The sequence below is a fragment of the Platalea leucorodia genome, assembly GCF_965183815.1.
Source record: "Platalea leucorodia genome assembly, chromosome: 1".
Classification (NCBI taxonomy): Eukaryota; Metazoa; Chordata; class Aves; order Pelecaniformes; family Threskiornithidae; genus Platalea; species Platalea leucorodia.
The window spans coordinates 16,717,069-16,736,123 of record NC_138823.1 but is presented as its reverse complement, the minus strand read 5'-3'; the positions used below and the strand labels follow the sequence as shown (position 1 = coordinate 16,736,123).

Sequence of the window (19,055 nt, the reverse complement as noted above, 5' to 3'; positions counted from 1 at the left end):
TTTTACAAGTCTGAAATTAGTCTGAAACATTTTTATGTTGGCCAGACTACAGAGGAAAACAGGATAACTTTGTCTATTAATGAAAAGTTGGTTTTGTCATAACAAATACTTCCACAAGCTACTACCCATCCAGACTCATTCAGTCGCTAATGGAATTTGTACCCAAAGACATAATCTGTGTTTAACAGACTAACAATTTGTAGTTTCATCCATTCTGTTCTTCTGCTGTGCTCCAACATGTCTCCTTCCACTAGCTGAGGTTTACTTAGTGGTGCTGATGAAAGCAAGCAAGGCCATGAGAATATTTTTGGTAGGAAGGATATCAGATCATTAGGGCCATTTATGTGCATGCTAGTAGGCATTCGAGAGAGAACCTGTCAGAGCAAAGCCCATTCAGACCAGTACCCTGGCTTCAACCGTGGCAAAGTGCAGATGCCGAGGAGAGAAGGAAATTTAGACAATTTTGCTTCATCTCTCCCCATCAGAAAGCCTCTGTTTGTGATGCAGACTATGTATATTTTAGGAAAGGCAGATCAGAAAGCCTAGACAGTTCTTACAACAGAATGAATGGTTTGGTATTTTTTCTTGCAAAAGAAAGCTCCAAATTTGGAGAATTTCAATGACTTTTACTATAGAAACCTGGGAGTTCCACAAAAGGTTGATGAGGGAGAGAGCCAAACCAAGCTAAAGAAGACAAGACAGGAGAGGCTACAGTGAAGTTTCCTTGCAAGCTGGCCAAGCAAAGAGGGAAGCAGATCTCTACTGATAAAAACAGCTGATGGCAAGGGTCCGGAGGCATTCACAGACAGGCAGAGCACCAGGCACACCCTGCAGCTCTCGAGGTGCTGGGAGCCCTTTGGTGCAGACAGCTGGATGGAGATCCTGGTAACTCCCCAGCACTTAGAAAATTTAACTTCTTTGCCAAGGACCTACAGAACCAGCCCAGATGAAATATTTCTCAAATCAATGTTTTTAAAAATGTTCCTTCCTCACAACAGTGATGTACTTGGAGGACCAGTGTCCAAAACGACTTAAGCTTCACTTCTGTCGTGGTTTAACCCCAGCCAGCAACTAAGCACCACGCAGCCGCTCGCTCACTCCCCCCCAGTGGGATGGGGGAGAGAATCAGAAGGGTAAAAGGGAGAAAACTCGTGGGTTGAGATAAGAACAGTTTAATAATTGAAGTAAAATAAATTAGAACAGTTAAATAGGCAAAGCAAAAACCGTGCACGCAAACAAAACAGAACAAGGAATTCATTCACTACTTCCCATCGGCAGGCAGGTGTTCAGCCATCTCCAGGAAAGCAGGGCTCCATCACGCGTAACGGTTACTTGGGAAGACAAACGCCATCATGCCCAATGTCCCCCTCCTTCCTTCTTCTTCCCCCAGCTTATATACTGAGCATGACGTCATATGGTATGGAATAGCCCTTGGGCCAGTCTGGGCCAGCTGTCCTGGCTGTGCCCCCTCCCAGCTTCTTGTGCCCCCGGCAGAGCATGGGCAGTTGAAAAGTCCTTTACCACTGTGAGCGCCACTTAGCACCTATTCAGAGACAGCTTAGCACTACTTAGCAAGAACCAAAGCATCAGTGTATCATCGACATTGTTCTCATCCTAAACCCAAAACACAGCCCCATACCGGCTACCAAGACAAAAGTTAACTCTATCCCAGCTGAAACCAGGACAACTTCTTAAGGAGGATATCACTAAGAAGACCTTCAAATACCATTAGCAATGATTAAGGCTTCACACCAGGCTGTCTGTTCACTCACTGAAGAGACACATTTCAGAAAAAGTTCAGTCTAGAGGTCTACACCAATGCTAACTTGGGGCACTGAAGTCAAAGGAAATACCTCTTGCAGTTGGTGTTTGTTGGTCTGACCAAAACTGAGTTTCATGTGAGGAGTCACTTAACTGACCATCATACCAGGAAAGTCCAGACTGAAGGACCAAATTTAACAGACATCAACTATCCTCTTAATTTTGGTAGAAGTCCCTACATCAAATCTGCTCTGACAGTTGTTACGGATAACCATTGCAAAGACCTCTACTGTTTAGTTGGCTATTAGAAGGCAAAGGCAAATCGATTAAATGACGATTAAGTTTACAGTCTTAAAGGCATGAAAAGATCTATTTAAAAATCAACCCAGATTTAAAACTTCTGCTAAGCAGAATGTAATTTTCTGTAATGGAAAAATCAGTAAAGTTGTAACATACGCTTTGCTTTAAAAATGATTAATATTAATCCTACAAAGCATTTGGTTAAATAACTACAGAAATTCTGTGTTCAGTGGAAAAGCCTTTTCATTTTTAATTTAAAAATAAATCTCACTTTTTACATTTCATTCTAATTTTTAAACCTAATTTAAAATTAGTAAATGAACCAGTAAAACACACGTACGCACACAAACATATGTACATGCCAAGCTGTTTACAAGCCTTGAAGCCTAGAAGATTTTAATCACGTTTTCCATTAACTTTCCCCACCCCTCAAACACTGCATAAGGTAGGGTTTATGAGAATTTTAAACAAAAGGAAATATTTAAGTTTCTAGCATATCTCAGTCAAATATAAATGAATTTCAGTAATATACTAACAGGTACTGTGCTACTGTCAATGGAGAGCTTTACAGATGTTTGTCTTCTTTATCATCTGCAGGGAGGAATGCCAAAATGATCACCATAGCCGAGTCCATTAACTGAATTGTGAAGAAAATGCTTTTCTCAAGAAACAGGCTGACTAAGCTTATTCTGCACAATACAAACTTTTAAACATATCTGGAATACATCCACTTTGGGTTGGCAGAAGAGCTGCCATGAAATGTCGAAAAAATATGGAGTATAACTCCGTATTTTCTCTTCTAACTCAAAAGCATAACCCCATGAACATTAAAGCAGTTACTATCAGAAAAAACTCATAAATATGTAAAGATACTATTCTCCATATGTCTTATACAGGGTATAATAGCAGTATGTTAAGTTTTGCTTTGATTTGAAAGCTTTCACCTTGCGGTGTCTGCCTTACAGCCTTTTAGTCATGTACAGACTGGAGTAGCAAGAGCTTTGAAGTGCCCAACTTACAGTCAAGTTTCTAACATTTTTTTAATAAGTCTGAAGAGATCTGTGTGTGACTTACTGTAATTTCAGAACAAGCGCAGAAATTCACCCTAACACAAAAAGATACAGTTTCTTCAGGAAAGAATGGGAGAGTCATTTGAGCACACTATCACTGCCAAGGCATGGGGCGAGAGCAGCATGAAAATACTCTGGCAACATGATCAAGTCAAATTCAAAATACCGGGTATATAAATGATGATACTCAGAACTTTAAGGAAAACAAGACAGTTTTGTATAGATTAGATTCTCTTTTTTTTTTTTTTTTTTGCAACCAGTAAATATAGTTTAAGTGATTCACAGCCGATTTTTATAATTGCAGTGAAGCAGCTGTGATCAAACTCTATTTGTAGCATCATAATAAATTTGCCCCCCACCTACTAAAATTAGTTCTAAGCATCCAAAATTCCCATTTGAACATCTGACTGAACAAAACAGGCATTGCTCCATGCCAAAAACTGGAGGAAATAGACCTAAAATATGCCATTTTCTCACCAGAAATTGTAGGCTCCCAGAATAACATGTGAATTAAAACTCATTCCAAGCTTGTTTGCATTGCTCCTCATTCCCATTCATAACAAATTCCTTGACAAATGTTCTGATTATTTCTCTTTTTTCCTCTCTTTTTTAATTTAAACACAATTTTCAAATCACAGACAGTCTTGCAAGGAGAAACAGCAGATAGTACAACCCCTCTGAAAATGGAGAGGGTGGAATTTTACTCTCAGCAAGTGCTGGAGGCAACTCGCATGATTAAAGACTGCATTGTAAGCCATCGTTAAAAGACTTCTTCCCATAAGTGAAAACGTGTAGTTTGCCACTAGACACATCAGAGGCACATAAACCAAAATGAGGTCAAAGTCAAACAAGAAATGCAAATGTCTTGCTCCAAAATTCCTGCTTTCTCTTTTTTTCTTTTTCAGGCTGAAGGAAAGAATAGAAATTTCAACAAAGTTAAAATTAAAATTATAATCTGTTTCTTAAGTTTTTCTCTTTCACTGGTATTCTTGCAAAAAGTTACATCATCATGCCCAGAGAAGTGAACTGGGAATATTGGTTCAGGATGCCTATGGATCAGGGTCTTCTTGCCATGACTACAGTGTTGTACAACACAGAGGTTAATGCGTCTGTCTTCGCTCTCGCCTTTCGAGATAGGAAACTGCCCTTATTCCCATTTTACAGACAGAATCAGGAGACTAAGGCCTACAGCAGCCAAGAAATCATAGGGAATTAACCATCCAACTAGGACAAATATGATTCACCAACCTGAGATTTGCAAATCTCAGGCAGCACAGGGACACACAAACTCAGCAAAGATTTCAAAGTCCATTTGCAAGCTGCCTGGAAAGCACCGCATAGCCGGGGCTGCCACCACGCCATTTGTTTCAGAAACCTCATACTGTGCACAGCGCAAAAAGAGAAAACATCCTTATTCCTCCTCCCGCCTTTATGCACAAATTATATCCTATCTGAACTCTAAATAATGTAACATGCAATATGGAATACATACATTTATAGATTTATATTACATACACATATTATTATATCACTACAGTCAGAAGATTTTCTAAAATATATATAATGCTACTTAGAAAAATGCTTAGAAAAACATCAACAGAACCATTTAGCCATTATAAAGCTTCATTTTAAAACCAGAACTTGGTACAAGAAGTAAATGAATTATATTAGGCAGGAAATTGTTCACTAAATCAATTGTGCTACAATAGCGATCTTAAAATTAAGACTACTTCCAAGGTGGCCACATGCATATTCTGAGAAGTGCTAAGGTAAAAAAAGATGTTCCAGAAAACCCTTTGCATACCTTACATATATATATATATGTGTGTGTTTGTGTGTGTGTGTGTGTGTGTGTGTGTGTGTATATGTATTTCTGTTTCAGCACACATCTGTTCATATAACAACTATTTTCCATAGTTGTCATTTTTAACTGGGTGTATTAACCCCTAGATACCTCCATGGAAAAATCACAGAACATGTGTGTGCACTGTTTATTCATAAATCCGTTTTTAAATCTTTACCATTTTGAATTTGTTCAGATGTGGATAGCATCTGGATTCCTTCAAATCAATTATAATTACAATGCTTCCTTCTTAGTCCAAGAAATTAAACATTTATTTGCTGTCTATCATAATACCCCTCCTCTAAAAGAGTATATTTATTGTGTCTTTTAATTACCAAATACATGTAGAGGGTTGTCTGAAATTCCACACAGAAAGCAACTCTGCACTTCCAGATGTTAGAAGTATCTTCACATAGATTTTCACTGTTCAGCACCATAGTACTTCAGGCAAAAATAGAATTATGTGCAGTCCTTGCCTGCATTCATCTATGAAATTTAATTTTCCATTGAAAATCTACAAGTTAGCAGCAAGTTCTGCCCTTGGACATAAATGTATGTTTCCTATTGGATCCACTTTGGTAAAGATTATCCTTAGTTTCTAAATATAATTGAAGCTCCCATTTCACTTCAGGTATATAATCTAATACTAAGTACTACTAGCAATACAGGACAAGAATAGGGCTGTATAATGGTTATAGTTTCACTTAACTTATCAAAACTTCGGAGAAGCTCAGCTAATTACTGAAATGAGTCGTGGTGCAAGAAGTCGCGTTTACTTCGCAGTTTAAACAAGGCTTCCCATTGACGGTTCTCAGAATTGTTTAGACTGGAGGGAGCTGCTGCTGCACTGTTTGCCTGTGCAGTGCCCACAGCTGTGCTCCATACCCTGACACTGCTTTAACCGAGCTGCATCCACTGTGAGCACAATTTCAAAAAAAAAAAAAAAAAAAAAAAATCAGGAATGTATTTGAAGACAGTAAAAAAAACATAGCTGCTTACCAGGATTGGTCGTACCTAAAGGAATAACATTTCTTCATTCAGTGTGTCCAGTTTGGAGCAAGGGAGTATGAATAAGGGCTGCAGGACTGGGTTGTTTCCAGTGTCAACAAGGGCAGCTCGATAGGGCAGAGGGGCTGAGCTGGAAGGAGACCGCCAAGCCTCGCCCCAGGGCAAGGGAGGCTCTGGCTTGCACCGCCCCACGCCAGGGGCTCCTGTTCAGGCAGGGGGACAGTGCTGGGGGCCCCTCTGTGCCTGGACCCCCACCCAGCCCGGAGCGGCAGGGGCTAACGGGGCGAGCTGTACCCAAGCGCCGAGGATACTCCCACCCTCACGCCGAGTTCAATAACCGCCGTTCTCCGCGGCACCGATGGCATGGAGCAGCTGCCTCAAGCACCCGGGTGACGTTCGCCCATCAAAGCCAGGCCCTGGTGCAGGTGTGCAGCATCCAGGTGACAATGGTGCACCGCCCCTTCTCGCTCCCACCAACACCAGGACACCGAATACCGAACCAGAGAGAGCAAAAGAGAGGTTCTCCTACCCAAAACAGTTAAGGGTAATGTAAAATTGAGTTAATTGCATCTGACACTGATTGTCAATCTGTTTTGGCCACTCAGTTCAACACAAGAAAGCATTCTTTTGTTCCCGTCTTCACTACGGTCTCTCCATCCAAATGAAGCAGCTTGTTTTAAATCAAGAATTATCTCGGTTCTCCCTGCTTGAATCATTGTTATTGATCATAGCAACTTCAATAAATCCTGCTGCTTACGCAGCAGCCTGGGGGCCTGTACCGATCTCCCCAGCCCTTTGTTCCACATACTGATTCACCTTTTCATCAAGGATTTTGACGTAGCTGCTGCCCTTTTGCATTATTACCGTGCCCCACCCAAATAATGATTTTATCATTTAATTCTCTTCTAAACCACATTTCGTAAAAGGGAGAAGAAAAAAAATAAATAAATAAAAAATATGCACTGATGGGTGGGTAAACATGCACGAGGTGGGGTTGTCTCTCCACATGACAGACACACCCCACACAAAAACCAGAAACATGCCTTTAATTGGGCAGGTTAACATTTTTCTAAAAGTTACTTTCTAGTCCTATCTGATCACTCTGTCAGGATGAGTAATGCAAAACATTCAATTTCTTGTGGGTTTGGTTCCAGTAGTTACTAAAAGCAGCCAAGTACATGTTTGTTTCTAAACTACTTGAAACCTTCAGAAAGTTATTTTAACTTCGTTTGCAAGCCCTTCACCAGCACGGGGATTTTACCCGCCTTGGTTTTGCGCAGGAAACCCGACACTTCAAAACCATTTCTCTTCAAGTCCTAACTTTATTTTCTCATTTTCCTTGTTGGAGGATTCTTGCCGTTTTCCAGGATGTAGTTATATTTAAAAAAGTAGCCCACTGCCTTCCCAGGCAGACTTGTGGAAACAGGTGCTTCTAAAAAAACTGAAAGACTTTGGCAGCTCTCTGACCTGAGAGAGCTCTGTGCATCAGTAAGACACAGTGCCTGCTGAGTTCCCCTCAGCTAATTAGAGGACCCGTATGGCAATGAATGGCCTTGACTATAAATACTTCCTCAAAGATCTCTAACAGAGTCAGAGGAAATGGGAAAAAAATGAGATGCAGCTACAGAAAAACTATTTCAGATGTTTCTTCTTTAAAGGGCTGCTTTTTCTTTTCCAAAGTGGCTAAGGGATGAGATGCAGCATCCAAGACCTATACCACCTTAAATTTAAGATGTATGATACAATTATATGCATTAAATTTAATTCTGTAGATATATCATTAAGATGTTGCTATCAAAAGGTGGTTGGAAGTGGGACACAATGCCAAAGTGCACAAAAACTTCCATCCATTACCCTGTAGTGACCACCAAAAAATCACATTTAAACCAAGATCCCACTCTCTGTGCTTGAACCTTCCAGTGCTGCTCCTTGTGCTCCTGCTAAAGGCAGCAGCAATTCTTTTACCAACATCAGAGAGGCAGGTTTTACCTCAAAGGTATGTTATCCTTCTGGCCAAGAACTGAATGTTTAGAGAAGTCTTTTGGAAATCACAAAGGCCAATTCAGCATTTCCATGGCTTTGCAGCAATCTGGCATCTAACTCTGTGGATAACAGGAATCAGTACTTTATAATAGAAGAAATAATGTTTCACCACTAGGGATTGTGTCCGATATTTACTACACTGATATTAAATCAAATGTGTGTACATTTACTGATACATACATACCTATTGCTAATTTTAAAATGAGCTCTGCCAATCAGCCACGTAGGAGAATGCAAAACAGGGAGAGAGGAAATAACTTTTTCTGATTTCCTGTCTCCCCCAAATTTAAAGCCATATAACCAGCTCTAGACAGAACTCTATATGAAATATCAGAAGTGTAAATATCAGAGACAAAAAGAAAATAACTTTTCTTAAAGTAAATGGGAACTTTCTTGAAACGCCATGATTTCCTGTAGTGTGTAAACAGTCTCATCATTATGGTGCAAAATAATCTCGATTTAATAGAAGAGCTGATTTTATCCTTTGCCCCATATAAAAAGCTCATAGCAAAGGTTAACATAACTTCAGTTAGATATTTAACGTTACAGCCCGCAGTCTGCCTTTGATAAAAATCCCCAGTACCTTTGCCATAATTTCACAACCGATCTCCATCTGATGGTACACAAATCCCCCCATTACATGAACTATGATTAATACAGAGGCATCTTTCTGTTGCTTTCAGGTCTATGTGACACCGCGGACACACTGATCTGTGCTATTCTGTATCTGCACGGGCTAAACGATGATGTGAGGCAGCAGTGTTTACCCATACCTTTAGGTGGGTTAACTAGGTCTGTGTATAGGTCTGAAGGCTCAGGCTGCAATTCCCAATTTTGTGGAAAACTTTGTACTGCAGTGTCCATACATACGAAAACAGGACACTTCATTTAAAATCAGTTTAGCAAAAAGTTCCTGCTGTCCAAGATCTGCATTGTCAAAGCATTAAACAATCTGCCTGGAGTCTACTGGCTGCCAATGTGCTACCCAAAAAAAGGAACATTTTTGCATCTCAATAGACCTTCCAGTATCAACAAATCTTTAAACTATAAAATCAGCTACTCTAAGGAAGAGCAGAAATAATGTCTACATTGTACCACGCTGAGGTACATTTTTTGTAATTCCCATTTGCAAAACATACCGATTCGCTGTAAGTACAGCTGCTGGAAACATGTTAATAAGAAAAATAAATTAAAGCTACTCACAGAAGTGTACCAAGCCCCTGAGAAAGATTCTGTTACATACACAGAGCTTGGAAGCGCTCTCGGGGAAAAAGGTGCGTCCACTGCATATGTGTGTTTGCACACATGTAGAGTTCAGGCGATCACCACGGCACCATCCCCAGCTCCCGAAAAGTCACAAGTGATAGGTCTTTTAGCTGCTAAAAGGAAAGAAATCCTACCCTAATGGCTACCATGAATAATCTACTGTAGCACAGAGACTGGGAAGGGAACATGTCCATCATGCATGGAAGGAATGCAAGAAAGCAGCATATAAACGGCTTACACAACACGCAAAGCTGAAAAACACTCCAAGTAATTTCCAAAAGTTTACGATTATCCTGTAGGCATTAGGGATTTCTGTGGGCAACTGTAGATTTTCACCCCTTCCCCAGCTGATCTGTATCATCTTGGATATTTTATTAAAATGCTAATCACTCCTAAACTCAGTACCTAGAAAAAACACTTGCAGTATTAACCTCTATCTATATGAAAAAAGTGAAAAACTTGATCTCCCCTTTCCCTTCCCCCAGTCATGAGAAAACTAAAAAATGAAAAGCACATGGTATTACTGCTACTGTCAAATCATTACAAATCATTTGTAATAAGCAGAACCACTTTATAAATACTGAATAGCCAGCACAACCAAAGGGATATGTTAGATTTTTTTTCAGTCCATTTCTCACAGTGTTTATTCACTGAGTAATCCCTAATTTTTGGCTTCCTCTGTGTCACTCTTTGGGGAAAAAAAAATGAAGGTGTCCACAGTGATTTTACTATAGGTTTTGTTTCCTAGTCACCAGTCGTCCCAGGATACAGTATTTTGCACGAGCATTCATTATACCAGAAGTATGTATTGATTTAACACTTTGCTTTCAGAAAAGCCCAGCTTTTAGCACAACATTTGCTACTTCTACTAGCTATTTCACATTAGAAAAACAAATTTCTCCAAAAGTGGATAATCATGAGAGAATTGCTGAACAATACGGAGTATTTTTTTAATTTAGACGATTACAAAAATTAGCTTTTTCCAGAATGGAAGGGAAGTTCTTTTCTGAACAATTTCTAATTCTGTCTGGGCCAAGTGAGCTTCCAGGCATACACATAACATATATGTCTGTCAGGTACTACCTGACACTGAGCTCCCACTGGTCAAGCTGACCACCACTTTGTCTTCTTATTTCCTGGCTTCAGTACTGCATCCCATAACTCTGTCTACAGAAAACTAAATCAAGAGCAAAACAAAGGAGTTAGGTTTCTATGATCTTTTTCACAGATCTAGGAGAATAGGGAATTAATATCACTCACAGAATCACATCCCTTCATCTTCCGCCATCTCCTATCCTTCAGATCACCCCTTACCTTCAAGAAGTTTGAATTCCCACTATTTTCCTCTATCCATCAAGAGTGATGAAATATATATGATTAGAGATTCTGTTCAGCAGATGTAGAAACTTAACCTCCTTCCCTTTTTTTTAAATATTTCAAACTGACAAAGGCAACTTGCCCAATTTTCAAAGAAGAAAAGTGAAAATTTAAGTATTAAAACTAAGGAAAAGACCCAGACAAACAAGTCCTTGGCACAACAGAGTTCAAAGAACAAGGTAGGTAAAGGTGTACACAAAAGTAATTCCTCTTTGAAGGGTGTCGGTACAGTTTCACCAGTCAGTATAGACCTAATCCACTAATAAATCCTTTTACAAACCTTATAGAAGAAAAGTTGGGTTGTACACATTTTAAGATGCAAGGAACTAATTTATATACAGTGTTAATACACCAAAAAAAGACCTTTTTTTTTTTTTTCCCCAGAAAAACATGGAAATTACAGGTACTTCATATTCCTGAATATCCAGAAGTGATCAAAATGTTTCCAAAGAGAAAAAATACTGATTTGAAAAAAAAAAAAAATATATATATTAGTGCTTTTGTATAAAGATTTTAAAAAAGTGTCTGAACTTATTTTTAAAAAGGGCATAAGAAGCAGCCAGTGTACAGTTTCCCCTTCTATATTCACCAATGGCTAAAACTGATAATATAATGGCCTTATTTTACCGCTTACTAAGATTTTAGGCTCCAGCTACCAATCAAATTTAGACCTTTATAGAGGTGATTCTGCATACTACCACGTCCCTTTGCAGACCTTTGTTTAGTTGGGGTTTTTTGTTCTTTAGTAGTCAAAAAATAAATGAAAATTATTTGTATTCTGATAACCCACAATATAAATGGCTCCTCTGGCCAATATGTCTGTGCATTGCTGAGAACCACTACAAGAACTGAAGTGGCATGTAACTAGCATCGTATGTACAGCATGAATTCCACTGCTAGTTGGATATATGTATATATTTTTATACATATTTCCAAATGGAGGAGAGAAATATAATCCTGTCATTCACAGTGAGCACACACCCAGGTTTGCAACAGGGAACCTGTCATACCATAACTGCTTCTCATACACTTGCAAACTGACAACAACAACTATTCATGACCTGTAAGGTACAAAAGGCTGTGGTCCCCCTAAATTGCATGCACGCTTTAAGTGACACATTATTTTATAATTAGAATAACTGCAATATTTTTAAGACCACTGACTTCATTTTAAAAGAGCTTGTAAGACTTATGTATACAGAGACAGATATACCTATGTATAATCTTAGCAGACCATGGAATAAAACATTTATCTTGTCTTTTGTCTTCTTTTGACACGTTCTCTCTTACAGTAATGGATGTTATGGTTATAAATGTTCTTATAAAGGACAATAAAGAAAAATAGCTGATCATCTCTTCCATTCTAGTGAGGTTTGCCTGCAGACTGACCGCTCCTGTAGCAAGTTTCTAGAAGTTCAGATAGGAAGCAGCCCCTGAAAACATACAGTGGTGACTCCAGGAGAAAGGCACTTCTTTGCCTCCCTGCTCAGCTCCTCAGAATTTGAGAGCTTTTCTAACCTCAGATTTCTCTACACTGGGAAAAGCATACCTTGATGGAGGGGGAAGTTCCTTATATAAAGGTCCTTTTGTTTAAAAAAAAGACAGAATAGGAATTATTTGGTGTGATCATCCAAGCTCCTTCCTTTTCTCTTTTTTTTCTTTTTCTTTTGCTTCCAAGGCAACCAGACAAGTGTCAAAATTGATATATAATTATGTTGCTTTACAAAAAAAAGAGGTTACTTTTTATTAATATTTAACTCAGGTTTCATACTCTTAGAAATTTAATAATGCGAAATCTTGCTTAAGTGTGAACTGTCACACCACCACAAAATTTAAGAGGTGATTAGTTGTTTTAGTGTAACAGATGTGCAGCCTTCTGGGGTTCTAAACCTTCCTTCTTCAAATGCATCATCAACCTGCACAATGAGCAGGAATGATTAAACAAAATTCAATCAGAGCTAAATAGCAAAAGCAGAAGCACTTGCTTACTAATACATCAATATATACATTGTTTTATGCAAACACATTGAAACATTTACCTGCCAGTTTAGCACTACAAGTTTGAGTCTTTCAGTCTTTCCTTGATTTTTTTTTCCATGCATGAAAAAAACCCCAAGCACATTAGTCTGGAACTGAAGAAATCATTTGCATGCCTAATCAAACATAACATACATGTAATCATAAAAAGCAAGGAAAAAAAAGAGAGCTTCCTACCCGTAATAAGGACTGGGATTCGTCCTTTGTCTTGCTGTCTCCGGATCCAGGGTAGGGCTGGGTGAGCTGCCCGGCTTTCTCCGCCGCTCCGGCTGGCACGCCCTGCAGGAAGCCCTTGCTCTCCACCGCCAAGCCGTAAACGGGCCGCGCAAGATGGGCAGCTTCTACGTTTGGACTATCCCTTAAAGGCTTTGGCTGCTCTTGGCTAACGGACACTGGGGTCAATAAGCCTAGACTCGTCTGTGTGTATGATGGGCTCCCCCTCAAAATGTCTGTTCCTCTCCAGGTCACGTTGCGAAGATCATCACTGGGACTGTCAGTCCAACCTTTCTCCTTGAGCACTTCCTTATCTTCTATCTTTTCCCTCTTCACTATGCTGTCAGATATGGGCTCCCCCATTTTGGGGTCCGGATTAATCAGACTGTAGACCTTAAGGTCAATTTTTGGCTCCTCCTTGATAGACGAAACGCCATGACTGTCCTCCCCATTGGCTGTAGTGACGTCCATCTCCTGACAGTGCACAGTGTTGAAGTGCTCTAGTAGTGACTGAGTGTCAACAGCTGTGAAGCTGCACTGACGGCATTTGTAGCAGTTGTGTACTCTCCTGGAAAAAAACGAGAAGTGTATTAACATGAGTCTCCCCTTGGCCTTCCCTCTCACAGTGGTTTTACCTACCAAGAGGAAGAAAAAAAATCGAACTTACAGTATGATTCCCTCTAAATAAAGCAAGCAGGTTTACTTTGCTGTCTGATACAATATAGGAAAAATCCTGCTGGTTTTTCCCCCGACACCTTGCAATGGCCTCCTATCGTTCATTCACACTCCACTGCATTATTCTAAACTTCATATACTTTTCACTGGGATTTTGTGTTTTTTCCTCTTCAGTTTGCTGCAATACACTTTTATTGTAGAAACACTGAAGTAACACATTTTTTTCCAACCAAAATCAAACAGTTCGAAGAGGATAGTTTTCTTTGTATAAAAAAAACCACTTCATATAATACAGATCTATGCTAGAAAGTTAAAATGTTTAAAAAAATTCCTTTGCTTTCCACCAATTTCATATACTTTTGGTTCATAAAGATGATTTTGAATGGACCTCCGGTTAACTTACAGATAAGAATACACCAAAGGACAGAAGGTTGTACACAACAGACAGTACTTATTTGTTCTCTACAGACATTTTAACACAACTTTAAAAGATGCTGCTCTAAAGAAAAAGCAGAATAGTTGGCTGTGTCACTACACGCTGTGTTTTCCTGTCAAACACAGAAACGCTTGGGTACGAGCTGGGGAGCAGTGTGGAATAACGCGCCTTCCTGTTTTTATTCTAAAAGCTTATATAAAGTACTGCATTACTAAATTATGTAAAGCATATGTTGCTACATGAGAACAACATGTTACCCATTTACTGTATCTATCATAGAAACAGAACACTGTTTACGAGCTCTATAATGCTATTATGAACAATTGTTTATAGCACAGGAGTGGTCAGAGCCCTCCATCAGGCTCCAGGCCCCCTTGCGCCCAGCGTCGTACCAACGCAGAGTAAAATAACCGTCCCTGCCCTTCATCAAAATGTACATAACTCTGCAAAAGCTTCTCCCTACAGACACACTCACACATCCACACCCCAGGCATTCAGAGTCACAACAGCGTCTTTAGCCAAGCTAAAAAACGAGCCTTTCGCTATCCACACAGGACAAAACTTGTATGAGAAATCTGTTACTGCCTTGACAACTCCAACTGTTAGAATTAATTCTTTTGAGGCCAAATCTTAGTCTCAGTGAAGTCGATGGCAAAACTCCCATTGACTTCAGTAAGAGCAGGATTTGGCTCTCGGTGCATCTGTAGAACTGGAATGATACACAAAATGTCCCTTTTAGAGTATGATAGTTTAGAAGGGACAACTTGCCAAACTTATTAAACCCCCTTGTCTTCCTTCTTTCCTTTTGTTGGAAAAACAAACCATATGTTATTTACATTGTCTGATTTTCTTGCAGTTGTGTCAGCACGCAGACATGAGTACACATTCAGATTCAAGCTTTTTAGCCCTTGTGCAATATCAGTTTTCTTTTTGTCATTTTCTGTATTTATATTCATTTTAAGGGACTAGATGGGCTCGTTCAGTTATGCAAAAAATAGAGCCAGCTATTCTCCACATAGCCTCATGGCAACAAAATCTACTTGTGGGAGGGCAAGCTGTGGGTTAAAATCCTGTTCTGGCTGTGTTCCTTTTTCTTCATTCTACAATTGTGTTTTATTAAAATCAGCTTGTCTCTCAATGCGACTCTAATATATTCTCTCTTGCAACTTAATTCTTTTCTAAACCGAGCTTAATTCTCTTCTGAAACAAAAAAAAAGAGAGAGTGCTATCTGATCAAAACCATTTTACAAATACAAAAAGCCAAGTTATAAAGAGGGTCAGCCCTGTAAAGGTGGGATACCATCAGGGAAGTCCAAGTTAGACAGGGGCTAGTTATCTTAAAAGCCAAGTTAAACAAGACACCATTTGGGGCTAATGGCTCAACCGCATACACTCCCCATGTGAAAGTTTATCAATCCTTTGGGAGGCTCCTTAGCCCTAAGTGTCTCTTGTTTAACTTGGCTATTTCAATAGCTAACCCCCTTTCCTACCTTGGCTCTCATCTACAGATATCACACCTCCGAACAGCTGATCTTTTTCTGCCTAACTTGTCTTCCCCCCCCCCCTCCTTCCACACTGGCTAAATGTTTTTGATCAGGAGCAGTATACACCACAGGAGTGGTACCACACTTCTGAGGCCACAAATAAATGCCAAATATTACGTGCAGTTGTAACTATACGGCTGAGGCCCACTTAAAATCACCTTTATTGCATTAAAGGTTTGTTCATTTAAATGATTTATAATTGATTCAAAGAGAGTCATACAAGCATTCCTTCGTTTTTCTGTGAGACTATGATAGGCACTGTGATGTGGAAAAGACGAGGACTGATTTAGGTAGATAGTAACCCAAAAGGCTTTTTTTTTTTTTTCAGGAAATATACTCTTCTAGTATGCATTAAAAAGTAATCTCTGCCATTGACATTATAAATCTTCATACTTCGCAAGGGTTTGTCCTGTATATTATTCTACCCCCAAGCTCTGAAAAGTAAGCTAAAGTTTGGAACTGTCCAATTTAAGTCACAGTCTCAAATATTAAAATAATAACTATCATCAGCTATTAGAGAACTTTTGAAAGTTGGAAACTTACTCTTTCCCAGAACAAGGCATAAAAAGAAAATGTTTTCATCTCTGACTGTTTTCACCCCACCCTGATAGCGATCAAGGAAACAAGTTGGCAATGTTTGATTTCTTTTTATACTAGAATTTAAAGCTACCTCATGTTTCTAAAGGGCCAAGTTATACCTAGATGTGTGCACAAAGCTCCTCAAAGCTAAGCAACAAAATTTAAAAAATTCTGATTTGCAAAGCACACAATAAGCACTCCCGTGCATTACCTAAAAGTTACACTTTACAGCGAAACCACGGCTATACCGTCTGAAATTCTGAATTCATCAGGTGCAATACAGTATATTGGTATACAGCTTATCAAAGGAGAGATGTTTGAGGAAAATCTCTGTATGGAAGAAAACGAGGTAAATCAAAGAAATAGGATTCTCCCTTTTGTGATCTTGCTTATACACCACTCAAGCAAACTAACAGCAGGTTCAAGCCATGAACTGGCATTATCTTCAATGTGGCATTGGGATGGCAATGTCATCCCATCCATTGATGTCACTTAGCATTATTATTTTCTCTACACAATAAATCAAAGGCCTGATTAATCGTGGACGTTAAAACATTTAGGGCCCAATCCCAAGATTAAATGCCAAGGAATTCAGGCCAAACCTTTCCATTGTTACATTCTGACAACTTAATAAAATCCTATCATTATTTTTTACATTTATCACTGAAATGTACTTCAATTGGGTGCTATAAGATAGAAGGATTTTCCCTTGGAAAATGTTGAATTTGGAGAGATTAGATGGGGGTTTTCGGATGGATTTAATGTTCTTTACTTGAGCTTTCTAATAGGCTGTGATACTCCTGACACTAGCCAGTTGTTAATTAAGTCTTGTTGACATACTTCTAACTAGTCTGAAGGATTACAAAACACCATCCTCTACAAAACAAGTAATTTTTTTTTTTTTTTAAATTACCTGAACACATTCCTAGGCTCTAGGGCATAAAAAATATTCTGGATGAAGGTACGGCTGTTTTATCACTTCCATTTTTTTGCATGTTTTGAATTTCATTATGAATATAATAATTACTAGTATTTCTCATGAAGAAACAGGCTTATAAGAAAGTTTACTTTTGGGATGGGTGCCGCACTCAGGCTTGTGGGGAGTGGAAAATATTCAGAAGGAAAGACAGCGAGCAAAGCAAGCAAGAAAATTCAGCGGAGGGTCAGAAGGGGAGGAGAACGGGCAGAGCGGAGAGCAAGGCTGAGATGAAAGGAGAGCAAAAGCCATTGGCAAGAGCAAACAAGTTCAGAGCAGTGAATTAAGGTGTCAGGAGGATGGAAAAGGTCCTCACAGCTGCTGCTATTGTTCAATGAGTGAAGGCTCCTGCTCTGCCGAAAATCTGGGAGCTGGTGGGCCTCAATTTACACTTTTGCCCTCAGTTGGCTTCTCTGGGGAGTGTCCCAAAGGCTCCACATTTCCATAATCTGCACGTCTAAGACCCTGCTCCAGCTTCTGCTGCCTGACAGTGCGAGGGTGCAGCCCCGACACCCCTGTCCCCGACGTGCAGCCCTGGCGCTGGCGAGGCGCGAGCCCCGAGTACCCCTTTGCCTTTTACCCCTCTACCCCATTTATTTTTAAGAGGTAAGGAATTATTTAATTTGAAATTAACTCGAAATTCATTTCAAAAGAGAACCCTACATAACTGCTGTCAGCCACATTTTCAAAATAATTCATTAGAAAAATGATTCTACACCATTGCCAAAGCTTTACATTTCATTTGAGTCTTTCCATTTTCTTTTTATATTTTGCAGTTGTTTAATGAATCACTACCCTATCTTTTTTTAAAAGAAGTTTAGAGTACTTTTCAGCATAGCATTTTTAATTACTACTAGCACTGATCAAATGCTTTCTGTCAAAGTCTTTTTTGACAAATAAGGATTTACATGAAGAATTCTAATTTTTGCAAAAATGAGAAAATCCTTTGTTTTCCCACATCTTTTAGCAAAATTAAAAAACATTTCTGCAAGAAGCCTCTTTCATTTTTAAGAAAAAAATTAAAATTTAAAAATTAATTACTTTGGAGCAAGCAGGAAAATAATCTCTAGACTAAGTGATCCAACACACAAAATTTCCCCAAATACTTAGTATGATTTTTATCTGAATTACAAGTGTTGGCATCTTTTAGCTCATCAGAATACCAGACAGTATTGAGGAAAAACTAAGCTTTGCAATGAACATGAAGAGTACCTGATTCCTCAGAGGTATAATGGAAAATGAGCAGTAGCAGAATTAGTAGAAAATGGAGGCCAATAAACCTTCTGGGAATTTATTTGAGTAAGCACATTTTAGTGAGGTTTAAATACAAGTAAACTCAAGTGCAATGTGATTCATTAACTCCAAATTTAACTGAACAGCTCTCAAAAAATCATGTCAAGAAATACTGAATGTGCATTACGTGTAAGTATACATTTCTGTAGACGGAAAACTTGGAAAGAACCATTTCTGCAAATTCTAATACTGTTGCAAATACATGGCTGCAAAGGAATAATATTGGGACACAGAAAATTTTTTAGCTAGCAGACATAATGAAATTGTAGATGCAGAGCCAAAAGGAAACAAAATAAAAAAGAAAATAAATTAAGCATGCTGTTCAGGCATATGACTCAAAACCAAAAATAATCAAAAGTGCAGACAAAAAATACATGAACCAAAATATGTAAGTAGCGTCTAAAGCCAGCTCTGATACTCCCAAATTATCAAGGGTAAACTTAAATATGTGAACGACAGAAGACTTTCTGCTACCACATTAATGCTTAGTATTATGTTTACCGTTCAAATCCATTCAGCTCCTTATTATATGAATGGAGAGGTTTTAGATATATGTGCATGTATAGCATTTTAAATACATCAGATGTACACAATGTGTGGCCTAACAGCTTTATTGAGACAAACTCTGATGAAG

General features: G+C 39.0%; 1 protein-coding gene across 1 annotated transcript in view; it reads right to left on the bottom strand.

Moving 5' to 3' along the window:
* The window catches only part of TRPS1 (transcriptional repressor GATA binding 1), a gene marked incomplete at both ends in the record, with an annotated part of 173,743 nt that overhangs the window by 135,653 nt on the left and 19,035 nt on the right, over positions 1 to 19,055 (bottom strand). Inside the window, one exon of the mRNA XM_082306810.1 lies at positions 12,883 to 13,486. Coding sequence (XP_082162936.1) covers positions 12,883 to 13,486 — 604 coding nt within the window. The remainder of the gene's footprint in view (positions 1 to 12,882; positions 13,487 to 19,055) is intronic.